We start from the raw sequence: 13,158 nt of genomic DNA on the forward strand, positions 1-13,158 counted from the left end.
GTTATTACAACATAACATTCCTGCGTATTGAACTACTTTTTCTGTCAAATTTGTTGTATAACATGATGTTTTGGTGCTTAATTTGTAAAATCATAATCTAATTTGATGTTTAAAAGGCTTTTCTTTAATCCCTCCTTATTATCCAAGATATTCGCTTATCCAAGCTTCTGCCGGCCTGTTTAGCTTGGATAAGTGAGACTCTACTGTATTTGGCCTGCACCAAATGTTCACCTGTTTTGTTTTAATGTTTGCTGGAGGAGTGCTTCGCATAGGGTGTTCCTAATATTCTCCTCACATACACATTGTTTTCAGGCTTTGCAGTGTCCTTTGGTTCCCTCCTCTGTTGTGTCTTCAGCAACACTGTTTCATAATTGGTGATTTTTTATACCTGGAAATAATTATGCAAATTGTATTTGGGCATCAAACAGAATATCAGATGTGAATATATCATACTAGTGCAATGCTAATTCAGAGTGAGAATGATACTTTTGCACCAGTATTGGTCTCACTTTGGATGAAAGCTCTACTCATTCATTTTAAAGCAGCTCTAGAAGAATGAGAAGAGAATCTATTTCCTCCTAATCCAAAGCTTTCTCAAATAATATCCCTTTCATAATTTGTTACAGATGTATGTCCCTTACTCTCCCTGTCTATCTATGTCTTTCCCTCATACTCACATATAAACTATTCAGTTCAATAGATATACTTATTATGATCTCAATCCAGGGTGTGTATGAAGTGTGGGAGTGTAGAATGGATCTCTGAATCCCTATGGATGCCTTTTTAATAAATCCCCTTTATAGGACTTGAGCATCTGCATTGTTTTGTATTTGTGGAGTGTCTTTTAGCTAATTTTCTGTGAAACAGAGCAGGCATAGGCAAACTCTAGCTCTCCAGGTGTTTTGGACTTCAACTCCCACAATTCCAAACAGCTGATAGGAGTTGGTTGAAGTCCAAAACACCTATGCTTGATATATTATAGAGGGTCGGCTGTACACATTAAATAAGGCAAGAATTATTCAATTATATATCTCATGTAGATATTCTTTTCTCAAACTAATAGTTGTTCCTGATTGCCATAATTTCCTGAAAATTTCTGTCTCATATGTTGCTTTGCTTGGTTATGAACCAGAGAGATGATTTCCAAGCCTGCTGATAATCCACATGGTTTTACCAGTGTAATTAAGGCAAACCAGTGACTATAAGTGTGTAGATTTTTCTCTTCTTATTGACAGTCCATAACTTCTTTTAAATCTCCCAAACAAACCCTACATAGTCTATATTGCAGTAAGAATTAATGTCATATTTTCCTATTATTAGCAATAGAACTTGAATGCAGAATTTCTGATATATATTATACTTCGCTTAAAATCCTGTGTTTTTATTTATTAGTTCCAGGAGCTGTTCCTCTGGAATCTATCCAAGGAAGTACATTTGAGGAAAAGATTTTCCTTCAGTGGAAGGAGCCAATCCAGACATATGGTGTGATTACAGTATATGAGGTATATAATACCATTTTCTTTGCCTACAATCTTGATAAAAATCATAAGACTGAAATGATTTAATGAAACATTGTTGCTGTTTATCTGATGACACTTATGCTATTTATTGTTGCATAATACAACACTGGAATACATCCTTATTATTTGAACATTCTGCTAGCCTTCTGAGAAGGCTGGGTCTAACACAAAGATGGTTTTAGTTACAAGTATTGATTGTTGAGGTTTGGCTAGTTCTCTTGCTCATGGCTCATCAGTATTCGTGTACATTTTACTTGTTTCATTTATTTTTCAATCAAAAAGAATCCACACACAACAATTGTACTTTTCCACAAAGTACACTGTTTTATGCCCCAAAATGTGTGTGGAGGTGTTTCAATCACAAGACGCACATACCAAGGAAGAAGTCTCCAGGAGATTTCAACTTAAGAAATTCATGAAAGCAGCAGCACCTGACCATTGAAATGCAATGAATACAAGTCATCCTTCTGTTCATTACTTTTCAACACTAGAGGTCTAAATAGGGTTTGTGCCTTAGCTTCTAGGTCATATATCCTTTCTTCTTCAATTCAAGAATATTGTTTCCCCTGCATATAATATCTAATATAAAAAATCCTTACTTTAACATTTGATAATTCTGTTATCAAGATAAATGGTATCCACCTTTGCTAAACATGTAATATTATTCTGTCCAGTTATGTAGTTGAATATTTCAATGCTTTCAGACCCACTCAAGTGCAAAAAGGGGAAAGACAATATAATACTGAACACTAGCAGATTTCTGAAATATTTATTCCATAACAGACAGGTGCTATTAAAGAAAATAAGCTTTAATTGGAATTCAACAAAATTACATGTGTTCGTTTGATAAGAACTAATGTTCCTTCTATACAGAACCTCTGCCCTACAGATATTTCTGAAATATTGACAAAGGACCGTGTGTATTATGCTGGCAGCCCATAATCATTTTTAAACCTCTTACCTGACCAAATTGCCCTTTTGTTTTTCTTTCAATTGCAGAAAGTGTTGTCAAAATGCTATGAAAAATACATGTGCCCAAAAATATAAAAGGAGAGAAAAAATATTTTTTATTATCAAGTTTTCAGTGCTATTTGGCTTAGTGAGACAAGACAAAAAGGCGCATGTTCTGGAAATTTGTTAAAATAATTATAGTCACCTTAGTAATCAAAAAGTGGGTTGTTCTTGTGATAGGTTTTTATATTGAAGACATGTAGGTTGATGATCTTTCAAAAATGAGTGGGAGGCAGCACCAGATCTATAATTGTAGAGTAATATGAAGAATTGCCCCCGAAGAAGGCTTTTGTACCTTAAATGTGTTGGGTAAATTTTAGTAAACTGTTTCCTACCCTCCCTTCTGAGCTTCCTTCCACTTTTGGTGCCAATTTCCAAGTTTTTAAAATCTTTATGTATTGCTTGCTGCCTAGTGTGAATCTGCTGGAGCAGTGCTAGTCTTCAAATCAGCCCATATTTGTTTACATTTTGATGCAAGTGCTGCAAGCTGGCAGGATGGAGTTACCATGGGATGACAAAATAACAGATAATAACAAATCTGATTGAAATGAACAATTTCAGATGGAGGAATACTATCAAATCATGCTGGAGAAAATGCTGAGAGAGGTCTATAGCATTTGTAGGTCGTCATAGCGATGCTGTGGTGAAGTTCCAGCAGAAGCATGCCATAGGATTGCACTAGAGCAGAGGTCCCCAAACTAAGGCCCGGGGGCCAGATGCGGCCTTCCAAGGTCATTTACCTGGCCCCCGCCCTCATTTATAATATAATATTTTTATATCAGTTTTAATAATATAATATATTATATATACATATGATATTGATAAATTATCATGTTATACAATGAAATACTAATAATAATACCATATAATAATATGAATTACATGTTATATATTACATATAATATTACAGTATAGTGATATAGTTCAATATAGTAATATATAATGCTAATATTGTGCTTTGTTAATAATATATTGTATGTACATACAGCTGCTCTGAGTCCTCTTCAGGGTGAGAAGGGCAGAATATAAATATAATAAATAAATGTAGTAAATGAATGAATAAATAATTTTAGACTTAGGCTCGCCCAAGGTCTGAAATGACTTGAAGGCACACAACAACGACAACAACAACAACAACAATCCTAATTAACTTGACTATCTCATTGGCCAGAAGCAGGCCCACACATCCTATTGAAATCCTGATAGGTTTATGTTGGTTAAAATTGTTTTAATTTTTAAATATTTTATTGTTCTTTCATTGTTGTTGTTGTTTTGCACTACAAATAAGACATGTGCGGTGTGCATAGGGATTTGTTCATATTTCTTTTTCAAATGATAATTCGGCCCCTCAACAGTCTGAAGGATTGTGGACCGGCCCCCTGCTTAAAAAGTTTGAGGACCCCTGCACTAGAGAACCTAGAAAATCCTAGAGAGTACATCTAATGGTGACAAGGCACACATGAAATTCTGTTTGTAGTTTAGTTATACAAAGCAACATGATATCCTGTACGAGACAGATGGATATATATTCCCATAAGGATACTAATTACAACAGCATTTGTACCTATTACAACATACTAGTTATTTTGGTGCATTTGCTGGCTTATAACATTATCTGTGATTGCAAATAAAGTAGTTCTGGGGGAGAGGGAAAATCTTCTGATGGTGTCAGTTTCTGGAACAATTGAGTAACATTTTGATGTCATTTGAAAGGGACTACAGTACTAACCCAATGTATGTGTGATCATGATGTTGCATTGCACTGTGAACATGTTACCCATGCATTGTCGAAGGCTTTCGTGGCTGGAATCACATCCTCTGAGGATGCCTGCCATAGATGTGGGTGAAACGTCAGGAAAGAATACTTCTGGAACATGGCCATACAGTCCGGAAAACACACAACAACTCCATGTTACCCATGCATTTTCTAGCATAGTGTGGCAGGTGTTAGAAATCAGGTACTAAGAAGGGACTTGAGATGCATGAGCAGTCAGGGCCTCATTAAGACGTATGAGCTACCAAGAACACTTAAACAATGTCAGAACAAATATATTGTGCCTGTCAGTTAAGCTGTATGTCACCACCACATTATTCACCACAAATCAGAGAGTTTCTAAAGAACCATTGCCACATCTGCTTAAGCCGTTGGGAGTACGCAGTGTTCCAAATGTCAGAGTCCTGTAGGTGACACCCATAACCACATTTAAGTGAAATATAGTGCATTGTCTTTTAAAACTTACCTTCTATTCTGAATTAAACTTTCAGCTTACTATTAACCTTTTATAATTTCTAAGGTCAAAACTGAGAGCTTCTGAAAATTGTAAGCTTACCCTGGGTCACTGCTACATTGAAGTTAATTTAACCTGTAGTTGACCTGTGCAGAATTGGTTTTGGCTTTACTGGAAGTTTTGTTTGTGAGTCTCACTCTGTAGTACTTTGAAGAAGCTAATGTTCTCACTGTACCATTGTAAATTGCAAAGCTCTGGACATAGATTTCCAAAGTAATTCACATCTTCACCAAAGGTGTTTTCTTTTACCATAATTTATCATCACTTCTTTGTGCAGTTTTGTTAAGTATTTATTATATTTACGTATACAGTACAACCAGTATCTGCATTTTCATTTATCCATGTCGTCCAGCACAACTCTATAGGATTCTTGGGCCAAGAGTCTTTCATTTCTACAAGATTCGCTATTATCCGCAATTTCACATATCCATACAAAGCCTGGGAATGTCTTCCCTGTAGATATGGGTTTCATATTGTTATTATTGCTGATTTCTATGTACAGCTAACTCGCACCCATAATGACACCCATAAGCTAGTCAGCTTTTGTATAGTAAGTTTGGCGCTACTCATAACACAGGGCTGAAAAACTGATGGTGACAAACTTCTAAATTATAATTTTCTAAACAATAATATGCTGGTTTTATAAGAATTTGACTTTCTAGCTCTGATTTCTTCCAGGCATTTTTTCACAACTTGCTTTGATGTTTTAATACAGTAGAGTCTTGCTTATCCAACATAAACAGGCCAGCAGAATGTTGGATAATAAAGAGAGATTAAGGAAAAGCCTATTAAACGTCAAATTACATTATGATTTTACAAATTAAGCACCAAAACATCATGTTTTACAATAAACTGACAGAAATAGCAGCTCAATACACGGTAACGTTATGTAGTAATTACTGTATTTATGAATTTCGCACCAAAACATCACAATGTATTGAAAACATTGACTACAAAAACATTGACAGCTTAAAGGCACTCTGCGTTGGATAATACAGAACGTTGGATAAGCGAAGGTTGGATAAACAAGACTCTACTGTATTGTAATATATGACTTAATGAAATTAATATTGAAATTAGAAATGAAATATGTGAAAGATCTTCACGTATATTCAGTACCCAAATATACATTAAAAACAGCTACAGTAATGAAAAACATTTTTTCATTGCAGGCCTGTGAATTTGAAGTTTACATTCAGAAATTAAGGTCCTGTAAATTCTGTGGGGAATGAGTTTTAAAGGCCATTTTAGTGTATTTACTGTATTTTAATTTTATTTTTCCCACACTGTTACTATTTAATTGCTTTTTAAACTTTTGAATTGCATAAACTTGTCTAGTGTGGGTTGTTAGCTGCCTTGAGGAGAAATGTGGAGTATAAATAAATATAACAACAACAACAACAACAATATTACTGCAGGATATAATTTTTAAACCATTAAATTGTTTAAATTCCACTAACACTATTCGCAAATCATGTGCTGTGTATGTTCAGCAGTATCCCAGCTGAGATTTTAAGATTTTTGATCAAGCAAACACAGTTCAGACTCTTTAGTTCTTATGTTCCCTTTCCCTTGATACATCCAACTTCAGGGAAGATAACTTACTTGGTTAAACTATACTTTCCTGTGACACACAGAACTGGCAAACAGATTTAAGAGTTCCTTCCAAACTAGGATATAAAACTGCTTTAATTGTTTGGTTTGGGTTTTTTTTTATAAAAGTGATAAAAATTTTAAGTATTGGAAAGCTACTGTATTTAAATAAATTAAGCATTTCAAAAAAAAATCTATTTCTGCTTTATTGACTACGTTAAAGCCTTCGACTGTGTGGACCGTAATAAACTGTTGCATGTTCTTGGTGGTATGAGGATACCAAGTCACCTTGTCTGTCTCCTGAGAAATCTGTATAAAGACCAAGTAGCCACAGTAAGAACAGACCACGAAACAACAGACTGGTTCAAGATTGGGAAAGGAGTGCAGCGGGGCTGTATACTTTCACCCTATGTGATGACTCATGGGCCATGTAGTCCCGTTCCTAGCACTATTGTGGCAGATGAAGAGGAAAACTTGGGTTTCCCACCGTTTCAGCCAGAATTGGAGCCCTTGCACCTGCAGGATGTTTGGCCACAAGAAATTAGCCAAACAAGCCTCGAGCAGAAATCTCCCCCATTTTCTCGCCGGGATTATTATAATCAAGACAGAGGCGCTCGAGAGGCGACTCGCCGGAGCGCCAGGATAGCTGCCAGACAATTAGCTGATTAAGTCTGTTTCCCTTGGGAAACTTTAAGGAGTCATGCATCTGGACACAGTATAGGTTTCGTTTCTTGTTCCCCAGGGAAAGTGTTCCTTGGCGGGAAAACAAGATCCTATATAGGTGTTTGCCCGCAAAGAAATCCTTGCGGAGTCAATTCGTCAGCTTGAGGAGTGAGATCGTGTGTAGACTTCGTACTCCAGTTCCCAGTTCCCGGATCAAGTTTCCAGCCCTGCCTTGTACCATGGACTTCTATGGACTCAGTTCTTGATTCATGTTTGCCTTGTTTCAAGTTTGATCTTGCCAAGTTTCAAGTCTTGCCGTGCCTTGCGTTTTAAACCACGGACCTTGCTTCTCAGATTCAAGCCTTGTTTTCCAGTTTCCTTCGGATTTACCTTAAGCCTCAAAGACTATGGACAGTTCCCCACACTATTGCTTGCCATATAGTGTGTGTTTCGGTGAAGTGGATTATAACTTTGGACTTTAATATCACATATTGGACATTGTTTTCCTGGACTATATTTGACCTTTCCTGAAAGGTCTACTTCTGAACTATATTCTACACTTGTTTTTATTGACTTTATATATTTCCTTAATAAAGATATTAGATAGATTCTGGTCTCTGCGCATGGTTATTGGTGTTCTGCAGCCTGGGTCCTGACACCCTACCTATTCAACTTGTATGCAGAACACATCATGCGATGTGCGGGGATTGACGAATCCAAGGCCAGAGATAAAATTGCTGGAAGAAACATTAACAACCTTAGGTATGCAGATGATACCACTCTGATGGCTGAAAGTGAGGAGGTTTACTTCTTGGGAGGAAAGCAATGGCCAACCTCGATAAAATAGTGAAAAGCAGAGACATCACACTGGCAACGAAGGTCCGCATAGTGAAAGCAATGGTATTCCCCATAGTAACCTATGGATGCGAGAACTGGACCATAAGGAAGGCTGAGCGAAGGAAGATAGATGCTTTCGAACTTTGGTGCTGGAGGAAAATCCTGAGAGTGCCTTGGACTGCAAGAAGATCCAACCAGTCCATCCTCCAGGAAATAATGCCCAACTGCTCACTGGAGAGAAGGATATTAGAAGCAAAGATGAAGTATTTTGGCCACATCATGAGAAGACAGGAAAGCTTGGAAAAGATCATGATGTTGGGGAAAATGGAAGAAAAAAGGAAGAGAGGCCGACCAAGGGCAAGATGAATGGATGGTATCCTTGAAGTGACTGGCATGAACTTGAAGGAACTGGGGGGGGGGGCGACGACCGACAGGGAGCTCTGGCGTGGACTGGTCCATGAGGTCACAAAGAGTCGTAAACGACTGTGAATGAAGAAGAAGAAGAAGAAAGCATTTCCCTAGCTTAATCTAAACAGGGAAAATGAGCCAGGTTTACCTTGATCTCAAGCTTGGCATTGTCTTCCCAATTCAGTTTGAAATTTGATTTTTACGTGCCTGAAAGCTTTGAAGCGATTTTTCAAAACCTCCATTCTTTTGAGGAAGAACTGGTGTTATCTTTTCCATTTTCCTATGTGCTTTGCAGACAGAATTTGTATTGGAGAAAAATGCAGTGTTGCAGTGGTAGGACGAGCATGTCAGGAGACCCGGCGGTATCTACACAGTAGCCTGAGAGAGCCAGCAACATTTTTCCTCTTTGCACTACTGCTAACCCATAGATATCCTGGCTCTTTAACTCCAATAATCAAAGTTTATAAAGCAAAAATCCTCCCCATGATATTATATGGAGCAGAAATCTGGGGCCTAAGCAAACTACCAATCCTAGAACAAACACAATCAAAATTTTTAAGACAGATACTTGGCGTTGACGCTAAGACCACCGCTGCCGCAGTTAGAGCAGAGTTAGAAATACATTCTATTGAAGGTCTCGCCAAAATCAGGGCCTTTAACTATTGGGCTAAAATAAAAAATCTTGAAAATAACAGACTGCCAAAATTGTACTTCTTAGAACAATCTAATGGCTTTAACCAAGACTCCTGGACAGAACAACTATCAAGGTTTCTTTGCTCCTGTGGATTACAATTTACTTCATCAGACCAGAATAGGGATGCCGAAAAAAGGACAGTAATCCAAAGAATTCTAGATATTGAAGCCCAAAAAGACATAGCCACCCTGTCTAATACAGGATCTCTGAAGTGGTTAGGATGCTTTAAACGTAATTTCCAGAGGGCACTGTACTTAAAAGCAGATATGCCAAGACACCTAAGAATCACTTTCACTAGGGCAAGATTTGAACAAATAGAGTCCATGGAGAGACACGGCAGATTCAATCATATCCCATACGAAGAAAGATTATGTATTTGTGGCAGCTCTGAAGCTGAAAATTTGAACCACATTTTGCACAACTGTAACCTATATAAAAAAGAAAGGAAACAATACTTATGGCCTTTTATTGGTAATAAAACAAGCTGGGTTATTGAGGCCAAAACTTCATTTTTGTTGGCCAGTTATAACCCCACTCTGACAACAAAAGTGGCCCTGTATTTGTTTAAAGCTGCTAAAAGGAGATCAGAGTACATAGATCAAATTGGGGTGCAGTGCAGGGGAGATGAGGATAGTTGATGCATAGATCTTTAGCTAAACTACATTGGCACCAAGCAGGCAGACACCTGTATATCTGTATTTTATTTTAAGTGAACCAGATGTATGTTGTATGTTGTTTTTGTTGTATGTTGTTGTCTGTCTTTGATAAGGCCAACTGGCTAATCAATAAATTGTTGTTCTTGTTGTTGTCTTTGCACTACATACATATGTGGAGCTTGGAATCAGAAACTCTGCTTGCCTTTAGATGTCCTTTTGAGTAGTGCAGTGGTGGGGTTCTCCTGAATTACAGACTAATACAATCTCATATCTACTTTCCTAGTAATAAAATCCCATTGAATACTCTAACAGTGTTTTATATTGTTCATTATGTTTGCTGGTTATATACTTGTTTTACATGCTTGTTTTATATGTTTTTGTTTTAAATGTATTGATACTGTATTTTATGATTTACTGGGCTTCGTCCCCATGTGAGCCGCCCCGAGTCCCTCCGGGGAGATGGGGCGGGATACAAAAATAAAGTTGTTGTTGTTATTAAGATCCACTAAACTCTGTGGGATTTAGGAATGTGCATGCATAGGATTGTGTTGTTAAGGCTGTGGTTCTGTCCACACTTGGAGAAGGGTCATCCCCATTTAGAGATATTGGAGAGGGTGAAAGTAACACCTTTGCGGGCTGAAGCTTCTGCATAAAGCAATATGGTGATCACCTGCAAGTATTGGTGTGCCTGCATGATGGAGACCCCACATGGCTTTACAATTTGATTTTAGTTTAGAAAAGAACAAGTATGTGTAGCAATAAAGGGTTCAAACTGGAGCATAGTTTAGGTGGGATGCAGCCCTCATACAGATTTAGCCTAAATGAACTTATCAGCCAGTGCTGAATAAGAATCATTTTAATAACTTGGTTTACTGGGAACTTTTATAACTTGGTTTCCAATTATAGGAGGACCTTACAGTGTCTCATTTAAGCCAAGTTATTAAAACAGGATCTGGCATTGGATTTATCTGTTTAGTTAACATGCAGTCTACTTTCTAATGCAGAATAGTTTTCAAGCAAGTAAAAAAGGATTTAGCATCTTAGATAGCTCTTATATCTTATATCTTACTTCTAAAAGAAGTTCATACCTAGGGTAACTTCCTTAATATTCATATTAAAACCTGGATTTCAACATTCTACTGACATAGGAACTACACCACCTAGGAAAATGTGCAAAGGATGAAAGGAGGAGCAGTGAGAGACAATGAAAGCATAACACTGTTTACCACACTATGATTTATCTGTTTTTATATCTAAATTGTGTTGGCAACTGGCTGAAATGATTGTTTGGCAAAAATTACTCAACTGTTTTTTGTTTTGTTTTTTGTTTTTTGCCATTAACTTAACAACTATGATGATACAAAAGTCCAGAGTAGAATAGATCAGTTTTGTGGTAAAGTGCACTTAGATATTCAGCATGTTGTGTTTTCAGGAGAAATTAGGCTAGCAAACCCAGAATCTTTTGCTAGAAAGCCATTGCCTATACACAATACATCAAGAGAGATAAAACTTGCAACCTGTGATATATATTGTAACATATTGGTTTGGAGCTTATTTAGTTCTGCCTGGCTTTGATGTTATCATGTGTTCTGATTTGTAAAAATGAAATATTACAGATTCATCTCACATAGTTGTGAAGATATTGATTGCAAAATGTTTTTGAATAAAATTATAGAACTGGGCATGACACTATCATTTTTATTTATTTATTTAGTGTAATCACTGTACATTGTGCTTTATTAGAATAAGAACAAGAAAACAGAATTTCATGCCCTCAGGCTTTCAATGCAAAGATGGGACACACAAGTAAATGAGATGGCAGTGGGGATGAGATTAAGCTTCATCTTCTCTCCATGACTAGGGCAATGGTAGTTGGACTTAATCCCCGCCTCCTTGCTATCTCCTTTCTGTGTGTTTCATATCTTCAGATTGTAAGCCTTACAGGCAGGAATTGTTCCTTGGCCTCCCATGATGGAGCTCTGCTTGCTTTTCTTGCTTCTTCATCTGCCCTTGGATGTTGAAGCATTGGCAGTTGAAATGGATTGAGGACCTTCCTCTGCTTATAGACCCAAGTGAGATGGAAGCATGTCCAACTCTGTTTCTCCCCCTCTGAGGCTAGACATACGATGAAGGAACAGCATCTTTGTATGAGGATTATAGCATAAAATGGTTAAGTAAAACATGAATGTTACCATTTTATCCTATAGCCAACTATTTCAGTATTGGAGAAACATCTCAAAATTGCCCAGCTCTTCAGTTCTTCTAGACAAAACTCCTTTGATATGCATTAAGCCATATTTTTCTTCTATCTCTTTACATGTTTTAAAGGAATCAGTGTAAATGTATTTATGTCATCGACGTATGTCATCATTTTAGTACAAAATCAAGTTATAGAGCACTCTAAAATATAGCCATGGCCTTGTCATTCTTAAATCTGTTTTCATTATTGTTTTTTTATTCTTCGTGAAAAACTAATAGCAGTGCAATACCCCTGCCTAAAAGTTACAAGATAAAAACCCAGCAATGGAAACATATTAGATTAAGTCTGAACTGTAGCCTTTACACTCATAATCTAGGTACCCTTAAGCCTCTATATCTATAAAAGTAATAACTCATAACAGCATTGTCTTTGTCCTTTCATTGGATTCTGGAATTGAAGCATATAAGGGAGCAAGATAACTTATCATAAAATGTCTGACAGTGCACACATCACAAGGGTTTACTGGCTAAAAATGTAATCTTTTCCCGACTGCTGAAGATATTTTATAACTTTGTGGTTTTTTTGTAGATCACCTACAAAGCTGTCAGCTCCTTTGACCCAGAAGCAGATTTATCTAACCAAAGTGGACGTGTTCCAAAACATGGGAATGAAACACACAATTTGTTTTTTGGATTGTATCCTGGGACCACTTACTCCTTCACTATCAGAGCCAGTACAGCGAAGGGGTTTGGACCACCTGTTACAAGTCAATTCACAACAAAGATATCAGGTATTTTTTGAACTTAAATAAAAAATGTTCTGTTCCATCAAGTATTGTATTTTTACAGCATACTTATAATTTTATATATTTTATCTAATACATTTGGAACATGACAGAAAATACTCTGAGATAAATAAAATGTTTATGGATTTCCAAAACAAATTCAGAAAGAATTTATTCTTTCTGCCCACTCCTTCACTCACTCACTTGCCCACCCGACAACTTACATGCCTATCCATCCTCTGAAGTGCCGTTCCTTAAAGGGAGTGGCCGAGCAGGAGGATTAAGCATGTGTGTGGCTGGGTCAGTTTATGAGCATTCATGTGAGTGAAGTTGTGGGTCGCTGGGCAGATGGGTGGGCAAGTGAGTGTAGGTAAAGCTGTTTGGCACAGGGCAGCCAGACACATGGAACACTAGACTGTTTACATTGTGGTAAGTCAAGGGTGCAACTATTACGCAAGGAATTTTAAAATACCAAAATTGGGACCCAAAATGGGCTGTGTGATT

The 13,158-nt window shown here is 37.1% G+C and overlaps 1 protein-coding gene across 20 annotated transcripts in view; it reads left to right on the plus strand.

Annotated features, from left to right (window-relative positions):
* The window catches only part of ptprm (protein tyrosine phosphatase receptor type M), a 541,643-nt gene that overhangs the window by 291,185 nt on the left and 237,300 nt on the right, over window positions 1–13,158 (plus strand). For all 20 annotated transcript variants that reach the window (XM_062980499.1, XM_062980500.1, XM_062980503.1 and 17 more), the window contains exons 9-10: window positions 1,393–1,502; window positions 12,459–12,660. In XM_062980499.1, the coding sequence (XP_062836569.1) occupies window positions 1,393–1,502; window positions 12,459–12,660 (312 nt within the window). The remainder of the gene's footprint in view (window positions 1–1,392; window positions 1,503–12,458; window positions 12,661–13,158) is intronic.

The sequence above is a fragment of the Anolis carolinensis genome, chromosome 4, assembly GCF_035594765.1.
Source record: "Anolis carolinensis isolate JA03-04 chromosome 4, rAnoCar3.1.pri, whole genome shotgun sequence".
In the NCBI taxonomy this organism is placed as follows: domain Eukaryota; kingdom Metazoa; phylum Chordata; class Lepidosauria; order Squamata; family Dactyloidae; genus Anolis; species Anolis carolinensis.